At 43.2% G+C, this 18,154-nt stretch overlaps 1 protein-coding gene across 2 annotated transcripts; it reads left to right on the plus strand.

The window, feature by feature from the left end:
* The first annotated feature begins 269 nt into the window (after window positions 1-269).
* On the plus strand, window positions 270-17,702 carry LOC106607999 (hydroperoxide isomerase ALOXE3). 2 transcript variants are annotated; one of them, XM_014205589.2, is made up of 15 exons: window positions 270-601; window positions 1,120-1,284; window positions 12,580-12,784; window positions 12,890-12,971; window positions 13,101-13,223; window positions 13,550-13,653; window positions 13,767-13,939; window positions 14,418-14,561; window positions 14,827-15,030; window positions 15,193-15,279; window positions 15,370-15,536; window positions 15,661-15,782; window positions 15,885-15,985; window positions 16,172-16,342; window positions 16,530-17,702. In XM_014205589.2, exons 2-15 carry the CDS (start codon window positions 1,138-1,140, stop codon window positions 16,707-16,709), a joined length of 2,010 nt encoding a protein of 669 aa, XP_014061064.1. In that variant the 5' UTR covers window positions 270-601; window positions 1,120-1,137; the 3' UTR covers window positions 16,710-17,702. The 2 variants fall into 2 exon arrangements, with proteins under 2 accessions (XP_014061064.1, XP_014061063.1); XM_014205588.2 differs by having other exon boundaries at window positions 272-704.
* Window positions 17,703-18,154: the final 452 nt, after the last annotated feature.

The raw sequence follows: 18,154 nt of genomic DNA on the forward strand, positions 1-18,154 counted from the left end.
TTTCAACATTAACAATGTCTACACTGTATTTCTGATCAATTTGATGTTATTTTAATGGACAATTTTTTGGCATTTCTTTCAAAAACACGGACATTTCTAAGTGACCCCAAACTTTTGAATGGTAGTGTAATTGTTTCATGATGCTTGCACAAGCCCCTGTTGAGGATTTACCCACCAGCATTAAGTGACAACAGCAGGCTAGGAAAGGAAACTGAACACCATTATTTAAAGCATTCTCTAACACAACTCACTTGCCCAGACAAGAAGAAGTTGTTTCTGCAAGACGTAAAACCCTTGGAAATACTGGAATAGGGGAAGGACACATCCCCAAAGGGATTTGGCGGTACCCATCTTTACATGCTGTATTGGTGATGAGCTCAATATGCATTGTTTTTCTGTTCTGGTCTTGGTGATATGCTGCATTCTGGATTTAAAAATAGATGGATTGTTGATTGTTTGTACATTATCAACATTTGCACACAAAATCCGCTGGTTCTAACCGAAGAACCTGTTAGACCAATGCGGGCTGCTGGTTCTAACTGAGGAACCTGTTTGACCAAGGGGATCCGCTGGTTCTAACCGAGGAACCTGTTAGACCAAGGTGAGGGGGCAGCCCTTAAAATACAGTACAGGTAACCAGTGAGACAAAGTCCATACAGAGAGAGAGGGAGAGAGAGACTCCATAATCTACATTCGTTTATAAGGTATGCTGACTTTAAAATATTGCATATTGCCAAAAGCTTGTATGTAGAACTGTACCATAGGCCAGTGGTTCTCAAACTTCTCCTGAGGACCGACAACCATCCCATGTATTTGATCTACTCCAGAGCTAACACATCTGATTCAAATTGTCAAGTTATTATCAAGCCCTTGACTAAGTGAGTTAGGTGAGCTAGTTCAGGGCTACAATAAAATTGTGAAATATCTGGGGGTTCCAAGAATGTCTTCATTTGGATATTATCTAGAAAACAATGCTTGTGGTATCCTCTATAGCAAAAATCACAAATTCCAGTATCTCAGAAAATATTGTAACCATTATATTGTTTGGCAAAAAGTGTTTATTGCATTGAACGATATAACCCCTTTGTCTGTGTTAAGTATTTTTTTGGCCTTTTCCAGTTTTCCCGTTGGCTCACCATGGTTGAATACAAAGTAAAGGTGACTACAGGGGACGCTCTGTTCTCTGGCTCATCTGACTACATTTATGTCACACTGATTGGAACAGAGGGGAAAAGTGAGCGCACTAACCTTGACAACTATGGCCTAGATTTCATGACTCAGATGGTAAGTTACCAGTGAGCAATGAGGGGAAATGCTTAAAGCTGCAATATGTAACTTTTTGGCAAACCTGACCAAATTCACATAAAAATGTAAGTTATAAATCTGTCATTCTCATTGAAAGCAAGTCTAAGAAGCGGTAGATCTGTTCCATATGCGCTATTTCTATGCTTCCCGTTCTTAAGTTTAGTTTTTGCCTCTTTTACTTTGTGTTGTACACCAGCTTAAAAAGGCTGAAATACTATATTTTTGGTTTAGACAGTACAATGATTCTCTACATTATCTATGTTTATTTTTTCACATAAACTTAAATTAGGTGAACTATTAGAATTTTAGCAACCAGGAAATGGATAGCAATTTATGCGTAGTGCACCTTTAATATAGTTAATGAATAAATATTTTATAATAAAGTATCAATTAATTGATTAATAATAATGTATCCCCTCAAAACAAAATGTTATATACACACAGTACCAGTACCAGTCAAAATGATTCTATATGTGTTATTTCATAGTTTTGTTGTCTTCAGTATTATTCTACAATGTAGAAAATAGTAAAAATAAAGAAAAACCTTTGAATGAGTAGGTGTGTCCAAAGTTTGACTGGTACTCTATATACAGTGCATTCTGAAAGTATTCAGACCCCATCACGTTTTCCACATTTTATTACATTACAGCCTTATTCTAAAATATATATATTTTTATATTCTCATCATGTCACGTCCTGGCCAGTATATAAAGTTAATTGTTTTGTAGTTTGGTCAGGGCGTGGCAGAGGGTATTTGTTTTATGTGGTTCGGGGTGGTGTGTTTGTGTAAAGGGTGTTTGATTTAGTATTTCCGGGTTTTGGTTTATGTTTAGTTAATTCTATGGTTAGTCTAGTGTGTGTGTTTCTATGTTTGGTTAATTGGGGTTGGGACTCTCAGTTGAAGGCAGGTGTTGTCTATCTGCTTTTGATTGAGAGTCCCATATATTAGGCAGTGTTTGTATGTGTTATTGGTGGGTGATTGTTCTGTGTTGAGCCTATGCTAGCCAGACTGTTTGTAGTTGTTCGTTCGTTCTTTTGTTTTGTGATTTTTGTACGTTCATTTTTTGAAGTTAATAAATTCTCAAGATGAGCATACACGTACCTGCTGCGTATTGGTCCACATTTTCCGATGACGATTTCGTTATATCATCAGAGGACGAAGACAGCCGTGACAGAATCACCCACCACCAAAGGACCAAGCAGCAGAGGAAGGAGCAGACGGAGTTCGAGTTGGACTGGCGGGAGAAGTGGACTTGGGAGGAAGTTCTGGACGGGGCCGGACCCTGGCATCAGGCTGGGGATTATCGCCGCCCGCAGTGGGAAATTGAGGCAGCCAAGGCAGAGAGGCGGTGGTACGAGGCCAGAGTGGACGCGCTGATGGAGAAGCACGAGAGGCACCCCCAAGAAAATTTTTTGGGGGGGCACACGGGTAGTTTGGCTAGGCGTAAGAAGAGCCGGAAGCCAGCTACCCGTGGTTAAATGGAGGAGCGTATGGGGTGGAGAGCGCTATGTTTCGCTGAGGAGCGCACTATCTCACCCATACGCACGCACAGTCCGGTGCGCGTTATTCCAGCCCCTCGCAGGTGCCGTGCTAGGGCGGGCATCCAGCCTGGTAGGAGGATGCCTGCGCAGCGCATCTGGTCGCCGGTACGCCTCCGAGGACCAGGCTACCCAACTCCCGCTCTACGCACGGCTACCATCAGGCCCCTGCACAGCCCAGTCTGCCCTGTACGAGCACCCCGCTCGTACAGGGCTACTAGTTCCATCCAGCCAAGGCGGGTTGTGCAGGAGGTAAGATCTAGACCGGCCGTGCGCCTCCATAGCCCTGGGTTTCCAGCTCCTGTCTCTCGTGCGGACCCGGAAGTGCGTCCACCCAGTCCGACTCGTCCTGTTCCCGCTCCCCGCACTAAACTGCAAGTGCGTAAACCCAGCCTCGCCAGTCAACAGTCATCATCAGAGCTGCCCGCCAGTCAACAGTCATCATCAGAGCTGCCCGCCAGTCAACAGTCGTCGGAGCTGCCCGTCAGTCAACAGTCGTCGGAGCTGCCCGTCAGTCAACAGTCGTCGGAGCTGCCCGTCAGTCAACAGTCGTCGGAGCTGCCCGTCAGTCAACAGTCGTCGGAGCTGCCCGTCAGTCAACAGTCGTCGGAGCTGCCCGTCAGTCAACAGTTGTCGGAGCTGCCCGTCAGTCAACAGTCGCCGGAGTGGTCAGACTGCGCTGAACTGCCGGAGTGGTCAGACTGCGCTGAACTGCCGGAGTGGCCAGACTGCGCTGAACTGCCGGAGTGGCCAGACTGCGCTGAACCGCCGGAGTGGCCAGACTGCGCTGAACCGCCGGAGTGGCCAGACTGCGCTGAACCGCCGGAGTGGCCAGACTGCCCTGAACCGCCGGAGTGGCCAGACTGCCCTGAACCGCCGGAGTGGCCAGACTGCCCTGAACCGCCGGAGTGGCCAGACTGCCCTGAACCGCCGGAGTGGCCAGACTGCCCTGAACCGCCGGAGTGGCCAGACTGCCCTGAACCGCCGGAGTGGCCAGACTGCCCTGAACCGCCGGAGTGGCCAGACTGCCCTGAACTGCCGGAGTGGCCAGACTGCCCAGACGGTCCCGAGTTGCCAGACTGTCCGACGGTCCCGAGTTGCCAGACTGTCCGACTGTCCCGAGTTGCCAGACTGCCCAGACTGTCCCGAGTTGCCAGACTGCCCAGACTGTTCCGAGTTGCCAGACTGCCCAGACTGTCCCGAGCTGCCAGACTGCCCAGACTGTCCCGAGCTGCCAGACTGCCCAGACTGTCCCGAGCTGCCAGACTGCCCAGACAGCCTGGAACGGCCTGAGCCGGAGCCACCTCCAAAAAATAGGTGGGTTGGGGAGGGGGGGTGTAGCACAGTGCCGCCCTCCCTTCCCTCCCTTTAGTAAGGGGGAATTTTTCTTTTGGGTATTGTTTGGGGTTATTTTTTTTTTGTTAAGGTGTTTCCGGGGTAGCACCTTTAAGGGGGGGTACTGTCACGTCCTGGCCAGTATATAAAGTTAATTGTTTTGTAGTTTGGTCAGGGCGTGGCAGAGGGTATTTGTTTTATGTGGTTCGGGGTGGTGTGTTTGTGTAAAGGGTGTTTGATTTAGTATTTCCGGGTTTTGGTTTATGTTTAGTTAATTCTATGGTTAGTCTAGTGTGTGTGTTTCTATGTTTGGTTGATTGGGGTTGGGACTCTCAGTTGAAGGCAGGTGTTGTCTATCTGCCTTTGATTGAGAATCCCATATATTAGGGTGTGTTTGTATGTGTTATTGGTGGGTGATTGTTCTGTGTTGAGCCTATGCTAGCCAGACTGTTTGTAGTTGTTCGTTCGTTCTTTTGTTTTGTGATTTTTGTACGTTCATTTTTTGAAGTTAATAAATTCTCAAGATGAGCATACACGTACCTGCTGCGTATTGGTCCACATTTTCCGATGACGATTTCGTTATATCATCAGAGGACGAAGACAGCCGTGACACATCAATCTACACACAATACCACATAATGATTACGTGAAAACAGTTTTTTAGACATTTTTGCAAATACCTGATTTACATAAGTATTCAGACACTTTACTTAAAACTTTGTTGAAGCACCTTTGTCAGCGATTACAGCCTCGAGTCTTATTGGGTATGATACTACAAGCTTGGCACACCTGTATTTGTGGAGTTTCTCCCCTTATTCTCTGCAAATCCTCTCAAGGTGGGGCAGCAGGTAGCCTAGTGGTTAGAGCGTTGGACTAGTAACTGAAAGGTTGCAAGATCAAAAATCTGTCGTTCTGCCCCTGAACAAGGCAGTTAACCCACTGTTCCTAGGCCGTCATTGAAAATAAGAATTTGTTCTTAACTGACTTGCCTAGTTAAATAAAGGTAAAATAAAAATAAATTTAAAAAAGCTCTGTCAGGTTGGATGGGGAGCGTCGCTGCACAACTATTTTAAGGTCTCTCCAGAGATGTTAGATCGGGTTCAAGTCCGGGCTCTGGCTGGGCAACTCAAGGACATTCAGAGACTTGTCCCGAAGCCACTCATGCGTTGTCTTGGCTGTGTACTTAGGGTCGTTGTCCTGTTGGAAGGTGAACCATCGCCCCAGTCTAAGGTCCTGAGCGCTCTGGAGTAGAGGTTGACCGATTAATTAGGGCCGATTTCAAGTTTTTATAACAATCGGTAATCTGCATTTTTGGACGCAGATTATGTCCGATTACGTTGCACTCCACGAGGAGACCACCTGTTACGGGAGTGCAGCAAGGAGCCAAGGTAAGTTGCTAGCTAGCATTAAACTTATCTTATAAAAAACAATCAATCTTAACATAATCACTAGTTAACTACACATGGTTGATGATATTACTAGATTAACTAGCTTGTCCTGCGTTGCAAATAATCAATGCGGTGCCTGTTAAGTTATCATCGAATCATAGCCTACTTCGCCAAACGAGTGATGATTTAACAAGCGCATTCGAGAAAAAAGCACTGTCGTTGCACCAATATACCTAACCATAAACATCAATGCCTTTCTTAAAATCAATACACAAGTATATTTTTTTAAACCTGCATATTTAGTTTAAAGAAATTCATGTTAGCAGGTAATATTAACTAGGGAAATTGTGTCCCTTCTCTTGGGTTCTGTGCAAGCAGAGTCAGGGTATATGCAACAGTTTGGGCCACCTGGCTTGTTGCGAACTGTGTGAAGACCATTTCTTCCTAACAAAGATCGTAATTATTTTTCCAGAATTTTACATAATTATGACATAACATTGAAGGTTGTGCAATGTAACAGCATAATTTAGACTTATGGATGCCACCCGTTTGATAAAATACGGAACGGTTTCGTAATTCACTGAAAGAAGAAACGTTTTGTTTTCGAAATGATAGTTTCCGGATTTGACCATATTAATGACCTAAGGCTCGTATTTCTGTGTGTTTATTATATTATAATTAAGTCTATGATTTGATATTTGATAGAGCAGTCTGACTGAGCGGTGGTAGGCAGCAGCAGGCTCTTAAGCATTCATTCAAAACAGCACTTTCCTGCGTTTGCCAGCAGCTCTTCGCAATGCTTGAAGCACAGCGCTGTTTATGAATTCAAGCCTAGCAAATTAAATCAAAGTTTATTTGTCATGTGCGCCGAACACCTTACAGTGAAATGCTTACTCTAACCAATAGTGTAGGCTCTAACCAATAGTGCAAAAAAGGTATTAGGTGAACAATAGGTAAGTAAAGAATTAAAAACAACAGTAGAAAGACAGTGAAAAACAGTAGCGAGGCTATATACAGTAACGAGGCTATAAAAGTAGCGAGGCTACATACAGACACTGGTTAGTCAGGCTGATTGAGGTAGTATGTACATGTAGATATGGTTAAAGTGACAATGCATATATGATGAACAGAGAGTAGCAGTAGCGTAAAGAGGGGTTGGTGGGTGGCGGGACAAAATGCAGATAGCCCGGTTAGCCAATGTGCGGGAGCACTGGTTGGTCGGGCCAATTGAGGTAGTATGTACATATGTACATGAATGTATAGTTAAGTGACTATGCATATATGATAAACAGAGAGTAGTAGCAGCGTAAAAGAGGGGTTGGGGGGCACACAATGCAAATTGTCCGGGTAGCCATTTGATTACCTATTCAGGAGTGGCTTGGGGGTAAAAACTGTTAAGAAGCCTTTTTGTCCTAGACTTGGCACTCCGGTACTGCTTGCCATGCGGTAGTAGAGAGAACAGTCTATGACTGGGGTGGCTGTGGTCTTTGACCATTTTTAGGGCCTTCCTCTGACACCGCCTGGCAGCTTAGCCCCAGTGATGTGCTGGGCTGTACGCATTACCCTCTGAAGTGCCCTGCAGTCGGAGGCCGAGCAATTGCCGTACCAGGCAGTGATGCAACCAGTCAGGATGCTCTCGATGTTGCAGCTGTAGAACCTTTTGAGGATCTCAGGACCCATGCCAAATCTTTTTATTTTCCTGAGGGGGAATGGGCTTTGTCGTGCCCTCTCCACGACTGTCTTGGTGTGTTTGGACCATTCTAGTTTGTTGGTGATGTGGACAACAAGGAACTTGAAGCTCTCAACCTGCTCCACTACAGCCCCGTCGATGAGAATGGGGGCGTGCTCGGTCCTCCTTTTCCTGTAGTCCACAATTTTCTCCTTAGTCTTGATCACGTTGAGGGATAGGTTGTTATTCTGGCACCACCCGGCCAGGTCTCTGACCTCCTCCCTATAGGCTGTCTCGTTGTTGTCGGTGATCAGGCCTACCTATCAACTCCCGAGATTAGGCTGGCAATACTATAGTGCCTATAAGAACATCCAATAGTCAAAGGTATATGAAATACAAATGGTATAGAGAGAGATAGTCCTATAATTCCTATAATAACTACAACCTTAAACTTCTTAACTGGGAATATTGAAGACTCGTGTTAAAAGGAACCACCAGCTTTCATATGTTCTCATGTTCTGAGCAAGGAACTTAAACGTTAGCTTTTTTTACATGGCACATATTCCACTTTTACTTTCTTCTCCGACACTGTATTTTTGCATTATTTAAACCAAATTGAACATGTTTCAATATTTATTTGAGACTAAATAGATTTTTATTTATGTATTATATTAAGTTAAAATAAAATTGTTCATTCAGCATTGTTGTAATTGTCATTATACTCAAATATATATATATAATATATAAATCGGCAAATTAATTGGTATCGGCTTTTTTTGGTCCTCCAATAATCAGTATTGGTATCGGTGCTGAAAAATCATAATTGGTCTACCTCTACTCTGGAGTCTCCCAGTCCCTGCCGCTGAAAAACATCCCCACAGCATGATTCTGCCACCACCATGCTTCACCGTAGGGATGCTTGCAGGTTTTCTCCAGATGTGGCGCTTGGCATTCAGGCAAAAGAGCTCAATCTTGGTTTCATCAGACCAGAGAATCTTGTTTCTCATTGTCTGAGAGTCCTTTATTGCCTTTTGGCAAACTCCAAGCGTGGCTTCCGTCTGGCCACTCTATCATAAAGGCCTGATTTGTGTAGTGCGTCAGAGAATCTGGATGGTACTCCCATCTCCACAGAGGAACTCTGGAGCTCTGTCAGAGTGACCATCGCATTGTTGGTCACCTCCCTGACCAAAGCCCTTCTCCCCCATTTGCTCAGTTTGGCCGGGCGGTCAGCTCTATGAAGAGTCTTGATGGTTCCAAACTTAATCTATTTAAGAATGATGGAGGCCACTGTGTTCTTGGGGACTTTTAATGCTGCAGACATTTTTTGGTACCCTTCCCCAGATCAGTGTCTAGACACAGTCCTGTCTCGGAGCTCTACTAGCAATTCCTTCGACCTCATGGCTTGGTTTTTTCTCTGACATGCACTGTCAACTGTGTGCTTTTCCAAATCATGTCCAATCAATTGAATTTACCACAGGTGGAGTCCAATCAAGTTGTAAAAACATCAAGGATGATCAATGGAAACAGGATGTACCTGAGCTCAATTTCGAGACTCATAGCAAAGGGTCTGAATACTTACACTACCGTTCAAAAGTTTGGGGTCACTTACAAATGTCCTTGTTTTTGAAAGAAAAGCACATTTATTTGCCCATTAAAATAACATCAAATTGATCAGAAATACTGTAAAGACATTGTTAATGTTGTAAATGATTTGTCACGTTCGTTGTACAAAGGAGACCAAGGCGTAGCGTGTGTATCGTTCCACATTTTATTTAAACTGTGAAACTATGCAAGACATACAAATAAACTACTAAACAAAATAACAAACCGTGACGAAGAGGTGCAACATACACTACCTCAAAATAATCTCCCACAAACCCAGGTGGAAAAAACAACTACTAAATATGATCCCCAATTAGACACAACGATGCCCAGCTGCCTCTAATTGGAGATCATCCCCCCAAAAAACAAGATAGAAAAACAGAAACTAGAACCACACAACATAGAAAATATACAGTGAGGGAAAAAAGTATTTGATCCCCTGCTGATTTTGTACGTTTGCCCACTGACAAAGAAATGATCATTCTATAATTTTAATGGTAGGTTTATTGAGAGTGAGAGACAGAATAACAACAAAAAAATCCAGAAAAACGCATGTCAAAAATTTTATAAAATGATTTGTATTTTAATGAGGGAAATAAGTATTTGACCCCTCTGCAAAACATGACTTGAACCCTTGTTGGCAATCACAGAGGTCAGACGTTTCTTGTAGTTGGCCACCAGGTTTGCACACATCTCAGGAGGGATTTTGTCCCACTCCTCTTTGCAGATCTTCTCCAAGTCATTAAGGTTTCGAGGCTGACGTTTGGCAACTCGAACCTTCAGCTCCCTCCACAGATTTTCTATGGGATTAAGGTCTGGAGACTGACTAGGCCACTCCAGGACCTTAATGTGCTTCTTCTTGAGCCACTCCTTTGTTGCCTTGGCCGTGTGTTTTGTGTCATTGTCATGCTGGAATACCCATCCACGACCCATTTTCAATGCCCTGGCTGAGGGAAGGAGGTACTCACCCAAGATTTGACGGTACATGGCCCCGTCCATCGTCCCTTTGATGCGGTGAAGTTGTCCTGTCCCCTTAGCAGAAAAACACCCCCAAAGCATAATGTTTCCACCTCAATGTTTGACGGTGGGGATGGTGTTCTTGGGGTCATAGGCAGCATTCCTCTTCCTCCAAACACGGCGAGTTGAGTTGATGCCAAAGAGCTCCATTTTGGTCTCATCTGACCACAACACCTTCACCCAGTTGTCCTCTGAACCATTCAGATGTTCTTTGGCAAACTTCAGACGGGCATGTATATGTGCTTTCTTGAGCAGGGGGACCTTGCGGGCGCTGCAGGATTTCAGTCCTTCACGACGTAGTGTGTTACCAATTGTTTTCTTGGTGACTATGGTCCCAGCTGCCTTGAGATCATTGACAAGATCCTCCCGTGTAGTTCTGGGCTGATTCCTCACCGTTCTCATGATCATTGCAACTCCACGAGGTGAGATCTTGCATGGAGCCCCAGGCCGAGGGAGATTGACAGTTCTTTTGTGTTTCTTCCATTTGCGAATATCGCACCAACTGTTGTCACCTTCTCACCAAGCTGCTTGGTGATGGTCTTGTAGCCCATTCCAGCCTTGTGTAGGTCTACAATCTTGTCCCTGACATCCTTGGAGAGCTCTTTGGTCTTGGTCATGGTGGAGAGTTTGGAATCTGATTGATTGATTGCTTCTGTGGACAGGTGTCTTTTATACAGGTAACGAACTGAGATTAGGAGCACTCCCTTTAAGAGTTGGAAACAGCTGATTTTTAATGGAATATCTACATAGGCGTACAGAGGCCCATTATCAGCAACCATCACTCCTGTGTTTCAATGGCACGTTGTGTTAGCTAATCAAAGTTGATCATTTTAAAAGGCTAATTGATCATTAGAAAACCCTTTTGCAATTATGTTAGCACAGCTGAAAACTGTTGTGCTGATTAAATGAGCAATAAAAGGTTAGTGTATGTAAATACGTTTTTTCTGCAAACATTTCTTAAAACCTGTTTTCACTTTGTCATTATGGGGTATTGTGTGTAGATTGATGAGCAAGATGTTGTATTTAATCCATTTTAGAATAAGGCTGTAATGCAACAAAATGTGGAAAAAGTCAAGGGGTCTGAATACTTTCCGAATGCACTGTATATATATTTACATATTTTGTGTTTTTTATCAATAGATACAGTGGATAAATGATTGAGATGAGGAGAGAATGGAACATTGAATGGAACACAGTATCAAATCAAATTTATTTATATAGCCCTTCTTACATCAGCTGATATCTCAAAGTGCTGTACAGAAACCCAGCCTAAAACCCCAAACAGCAAGCAATTCAGGTGTAGAAGCACGGTGGCTAGGAAAAACTCCCTAGAAAGGCCAAAACCTAGGAAGAAACCTAGAGAGGAACCAGGCTATGAGGGGTGGCCAGTCCTCTTCTGGCTGTGCCGGGTGGAGATTATAACAGAACATGGCCAAGATGTTCAAATGTTCATAAATGACCAGCATGGTCAAATAATAATAATCACAGTAGTTGTCGAGGGTGCAACAGGTCAGCACCTCAGGAGTAAATGTCAGTTGGCTTTTCATAGCTGATCACTGAGAGTCTCTCTACCGCTCCTGCTGTCTCTAGAGAGTTGAAAACAGCAGGTCTGGGACAGGTAGCACGTCCGGTGCAGGTCAGGGTTCCATAGCCGCAGGCAGAATAGTTGAAATTGGAGCAGCAGCACGGCCAGTTGGACTGGGGACAGCAAGGAGTCATCATGCCAGGTAGTCCTGAGGCATAGTCCTAGGGCTCAGTTCCTCCAAGAGAAAGAAAGAAAGAAAGAATTAGAGAGAGCATACTTAAATTCACACAGGACACCGGATAAGACAGGAGAAATACTCCAGATATAACAGACTGGAACATAGAATGGAACATATAATGGAAAGAATGGAACATAGAATGGAACATATAATGGAAAGAATGGAACATAGAATGGAAAGAATGGAACCTAGAATGGAATATATAATGGAAAGAATGGAACATATAATGGAACATATAATGGAAAGAATGGAACATAGAATGGAAAGAATGGAACCTAGAATGGAACATATAATGGAAAGAATGGAACCTAGAATGGAACATATAATGGAAAGAATGGAACATAGAATGGAAAGAATGGAACATAGAATGGAACATATAATGGAAAGAATGGAACCTAGAATGGAACATATAATGGAAAGAATGGAACATAGAATGGAAAGAATGGAACATAGAATGGAACATATAATGGAAAGAATGGAACCTAGAATGGAACATATAATGGAAAGAATGGAACCTAGAATGGAACATATAATGGAAAGAATGGAACATAGAATGGAAAGTTGTGCAGTCTGTGTTTCAACCCATGCCTCCAGGAGTAATGTGTTGTTTTGGGGCGGCAGTGCTACCATCAGCACCGGACACATTCTAGGGATATTTACATGTGAATAGATATTTTGAAGTGATCTTATCTTGAGGTGCTATGGCTTATCTTTGAGGACCAGCAGAACCAGTTTACACTGCTCACTGGTTTCTCTTTTAAGAACATTCGTTTGTCCAGATTGTTAAAAAAAACACTTAAAATCCTTTCTGTCAACTTACCTGTATATGTCCTTATCTGTACATTACCCCCTAAACATTCCATTTCATGTTTAGGGGATAATCATAATGAATGTGATCTTGCTCATCAGCCCAAGCATGTAGCTAGCTATTCAACACCCTGTACTTCTCCATTCTCTACAGACAGGGACCTACACTGTGACCACCCCCTCAACTCTGGGGCGCCTCCTCCTGGTCAAGCTGGAGAAAGAGCAGTACCTGTTCCTGCCGGAAAATGAGTGGTTCTGCTCCAAGGTTATCGTGACGACACCTGAGGGTGACGTAATCCTCTTCCCTTGTTACAGATGGGTGTCCAGAGGGGAAGTTGTGGAGCTGAGAGGAGGAAAAGGTGTGGCCTGAATCAGCATTTGTTCCGAGGAAACTCTAATGTTATTTATAATCCTGCTGCTACGACAAGTGTGTAATACATCTTGTCTTCCTCTCCACTTCGCAGCCAGGAAGATTTTTGAGGATGAGCTCCCTCTACTGGTGGACCATCGTAAAAAGGAGCTGGCGATTCACAAGAAACTGTTCCAGTGAGTGTTTTTACCAGTTGTTTTTGTACGACTGTCTACAGCTCAACACACAGCTGACAACAGTCAGTCAACTTGTCTGTACAACACTTTTAGATTGATTGTGTGTGTGTCTTCTTGTCTCACCGTTAGGTGGATTGTGTATGCCGAGGGAGTCCCCCACATCAATAACGCCACTGAACTCTCAGGCCTCCCTTCTGAAGTAAAATTTTCTTTCTCCAAAATGTCAGAGTTTATCTACACCAAAGCCGCAGCGTAAGTTCAAAGCAGACGGCACACCTAAAGCAGTTTAAATTCAGAAAACAGTACCAGTGTAACATACTGTATGTTCGACAGAGGAGGCTGGTGAGGGGAGGATAGCTCATAATAATGGCTGAAATGTAGTGAATGGAATGGTATCAAACATATGGAAACCAGGTGTTTGATGTGTTTGATTCATTCCATTCCAGCCATTACTATGAGCCCATTCTTTGATTTTAAGTGCCACCGCTGATGCTCATCCAGATGCACAGAACCTTTCCTATGACTGTGAGGGAATAAGCATGGCCTATAACCTGTCTCTTCCCATCTGCCCCTACCAGTATAGCTGAGCTCAAACTGAAATGCCTGGTGGACTCCACCGAGCAGTGGAAAGACCTGAAAGACCTGAAAACTGTTTTCTGGAATAATAGAACACCCATTTCAGGTAAGAGACCTGATCCATTGAATTGTATATCAAATATAAGGGTCATTTTGAGATATCAGTAAAAAGTAACTCCTACAAAAATAAGGGATTTTTTTTAAATTCCTCCCTTCTAGAGTATGTTTCTGTGCACTGGACGGAGGATGACTTTTTTGGGTCCCAGTTTCTGAATGGAACCAACCCCAATGTGATCCAGCGCTGCACAACGCTTCCCTCCAACTTCCCCGTCACAGATAAGATGGTACAGCCCTTCCTGAAGGACGGGAGTTCCCTGGCGACGGAGATGAAGGTATGAATTATGAACAGTTAGATTGTAAGTAATCTTGCAACTCTGAAGTGGGATGTGATGTTCCCTAAGGTTCAGTGCTTGGATCCCTTCTGTTCACTTTATACATGCTACCCTTTTGTAACATCATCCGTGAACATCCGTTCTTTTTTTTCTTTGTCATGTTATAGCATGAGCTACTGCTTAACTACCCACAGGGAACAGACGTCAGTTCAACTTCTACTTTTGATTTACATTTGGTTGAGTTGTCAACTAACGTGAAATCAACAAACAATTTCACCATGTCATTGGATTTAAGTTGCAAGTTGGGTGAAAAAATACAAAAATACCCTATGTTGATGACTTTTCACGTTGGTTCAGTGTCATCCTACAGAATATTTTTGTTGAAACAACATTTATTCAACCAGTTTTTGGCCAGTGGGTACTTTAAATTCCATGTTCCCACAAAGTCTTTAACATCTGTTTTCTTTCCTCCCTACAGGAAGGAAACATATTCCTTTGCGACTACAAGAGGCTTGAGGGTGTGCCAACCCGTGTGGTCAATGGTAAACCATTGTCCCTCACAGCTGCCCTCTGCCTGTTCTACAAGAACCCAGAGGACAAACTGCTGCCTATCGCCATCCAGGTACAGTACACATACCTGGAAACAGGGGCAGATGTTACAATGTTGCAAATGCTTAGTAAATATGTTCCTCAGAAGTGATGATTACTTCTGACCTCTGGGTTTCTCTGTTCTGGTCCTGTATGGCTCAGTTGGTAGCGCGTGGCGCTTGCACCGCCAGGGTTGTGGGTTCAATTCCCAGGGCCACCCATATGTGAAATGTATGCACACATGACTGTAAGTCACTTTGGATAAAAGTGTCTGCTAAATGGTATGTATTATCTCACAGCTGGAGCAGCAGCCCTCTCAGCAGAACCCTATATTTCTGCCTAGCGACTCGACGCACGACTGGCTGCTAGCCAAGATCTTTGTGAGGAACGCAGATTTCTCCGAGTTCCAGATCAGCTACCATCTACTGGGCACTCATTTACTGGCAGAGGCCTTCACTATGGCAACCTTCCGGAGCCTTCCTATCGTGCACCCTCTCCACAAGGTATGACAACCTGACACAGACTGGGGACCCACCAAACAATGAAGAGCAAGAAAATGCATTTTATAGTCCCTGAGCTGTAAATTCAGTCATGAAACAAATTGTTCACCTTCTCTTTGCTTATTTTTCTTTTGTTGTTTCTATTTCTCCTCTGTTTCTGCATAGTTGCTGATACCCCACTTCCGTTACACCCTGCAGATCAACCTTCTTGCGCGAAAAAGACTGATTAGTCCTAATGGACCCTTAGCAAATGTACGTACCTTAAATGCACTGATTCAGCCGATACAATTCCATGTTTACCACTTGGCGTGCTGTATTGACGTAAACTTTTCCTTTCTTTAGGGTGCTATGGGACTGGAGGGGTTGAAGGAACTCTTGAAAAGGGCACACTCAGAAATCACCTACAGCTCCCTCTGTCTGCCGGAGAACATTGTTGCACGAGGACTGGAGTCCATCCCCAACTTCTACTACAGGGAGGACGGCCTGAAGCTGTGGAACATCATCAACAGGTGGAGCTATGGCTACACTGATGGACGTATCAGTAATACCTTAGTAACCTTAAAGGCCAATTAAATAATTGTATTGTAAAAATAACACAAACATAGATAAGTGCTTGATTGTTGTGATGTGAAGCTTTGTCCAGGGGATGGTGGAGCACTTCTACTCCTCTGACAGTGAAGTGTCTAGAGACTCTGAGCTTCAGGACTGGATCAACGAGATCTTCATCCATGGGTTCCTTGGAAACAAGAAGTCAGGTACGTTACTTATGAAGTATCAGTCAATAAAACCAAGAAAGCTAGACTGTTGTGACGTTTTGTATTACCTATCCTTCTCATCCACTGATGTTGCCTCCACAGGAATCCCTAAGCGATTTAACAAAGTGAAGGAAGTTGTCAAATTCATTACCATGATTATCTTCACTGTGTCAGCCCAACATTCCGCCCTCAATATGGGGCAGGTAAGTTAAGGAAGAGAGTAATTAAAGTAGTCACCTACACACTATAGAATTTCTCATCAAAAATTGAATTTAGGCTATAATCACATAGTTCATGTTTTGTTTTAATATAGCTTTGTTACTTAAACTCAAAGTTACTTATTTTGCCTTCTGACCATTGGTTTTTACAAGGATGTCTCTCTTTCCTAGTTTGACTACGGTGGTTGGGTACCCAACAACCCCCTGTTGCTGCGCAAAGCTCCTCCCACCACGAAGGGGAGATCTAGCATGAACACCATTTTGGAAGTACTGCCAAACATCGGCACTACTGTCAACAACATGGCTTCCACATGGCTGCTCAGCAAGAGATACTCAGACACAGTGAGTTTGTCCCCTAATTGTTTCACCTTGTAAGTCAAGATCCGCTATGTTTTTAGAGTCATGTCTGTAATATGGTGCAGTCACTGTTGCTTTTGACAAACCCATTCATAAATACAAGTCTGATTTGTTCACTTCTTCTAATCTAAAATATACGTCAATTAAATCATGTTTGTTCTGTCTTCCTTAGATTCCCCTTGGTACATACCCAGATCAACACTTTGATGAGGCTGTCCCCATGCAGATGATTAAGCAGTTCCAAGCAGAGTTGTCCTACCTCAGTCAATCAATCATTAAGAGGAATGCCACACTTACACTACCCTATAACTACCTGAACCCTGCCGAGATGGAGAATAGTGTATCCATATGATTGAGCTTATGCCCATATCATTGCAACCGGCTTTACCTGCTGGGCAAATCGAATGTACAACTGCACTGAGCAGGGTATTCAAATTATTACTGTTTACTTAAAGATGCAGTCTGGGATCTTAAGCACAACAAATTAATAACATATTGTACTGTTGGATTCTGAGAAAATGAAATATACTTATTCATGTCATTGAGGGAGAGAGGGTAATGTATAACTTAAATATTATATCAGGTATCTTATTGAAATATTGAGTGCAGGGAAGCAATCACATGTGGCAGGCATTGATAAGGGGAGAGAGCCATGGATTAGTGATAAAGGGGGGTCGAGGTCAGGTCAGGTCACTTTAAGGGAGAAATACAAGTTTATCACTTAGTGTCCTGCCTAGCAGTAAAGATACAATGTTTGTACAGATGTGTAGGAGGAGACTCAGCCTAGGAGTGCTTCTGTGAAAATGTTTTTGTGTAATGCAGCTGTATTGATCCTCTGGGAAGAATTCAACTTGGCTAAGCTTTCATAATGTCCGTAGAGTTTTTTACTCTGATAATTAGAATGTAACAGTACAAATTATATTGGTTGCTATACCCATTAAATGTTTGGGAGCATAGAGTGTGCGACTTTCTTTCTTTTTACGAATTGGATTCGTAACATATCATACGAATTGTACAAAACATAACATATCATCCAAAATGGATGGTGTAGTAAACAATTTGATGACGGAGTACACGAAAAATGGGACCTGTTTTGTCTTGTGAGCACCTCTTTCAAACCTACTGGCTGAAATTATACAAAGGCTCTGGAGCATCACTTCAATCATCAATGATAGCCAAAATGGATAACCAAATTGAAGATCTTGAAGGCAGCTGAAGTCCTGAAGTCACTGAGTACCACAGAGTCCTGGATTAAAGTCGCAAGAAATGGCTACCAACTTTAGAAAATGGAACTTTGCAATTTTCTTTATAAGGAATGCATTAATAAAGTGGATTACAAATGCAATTTGTCCTCTTTGTATCTCATTCCATACTGAGTAGCATTGTATTGTTAATCAGAATGCAGCCCATATTTGAGATGAATGGTGATTAAGGCCCAAGGACATTGAAGATATGGAAACTTTTGAAAGATAATCCTCATGCTATAATTTTCCCTGTCCACTTGCATGGAACCATACTCCTGTTTGATTCAGACACAGGCACACCCCCTTATGATAGTCAAATGAATGTTCAGAGAGAGAGAAAAAGAGAGCAAAAGAGAAACATATTCCACCTGCACTTGTCTACATTCACGAAAGAGTGGTATATTTTCTAGTACATTTTTGCCTATCTCAGGTTTGTTTGTTTTTGCCGTTGACTCACCATGGCAATACTAGTACAACACCAGTACAAAATATATCTGAATACTGGTGACTTTCTGCACTCTTCTACTTCTGGCAGTATATATGCCACACTGAT

The sequence above is a fragment of the Salmo salar genome, chromosome ssa06 (genome assembly GCF_905237065.1).
Source record: "Salmo salar chromosome ssa06, Ssal_v3.1, whole genome shotgun sequence".
In the NCBI taxonomy this organism is placed as follows: Eukaryota; Metazoa; Chordata; class Actinopteri; order Salmoniformes; family Salmonidae; genus Salmo; species Salmo salar.

Bases quoted from the DNA above. Each gene is read 5' to 3' on its own strand.
- LOC106607999 (XM_014205589.2), top strand. From the start codon at position 1,138: ATGGTTGAATACAAAGTAAAGGTGACTACAGGGGACGCTCTGTTCTCT. The intron at 15,031-15,192 runs GTATGACAACCT...GTTTCTGCATAG, and splicing joins TCGTGCACCCTCTCCACAAG to TTGCTGATACCCCACTTCCG. The intron at 15,986-16,171 runs GTAAGTTAAGGA...TCTCTTTCCTAG, and splicing joins CCGCCCTCAATATGGGGCAG to TTTGACTACGGTGGTTGGGT.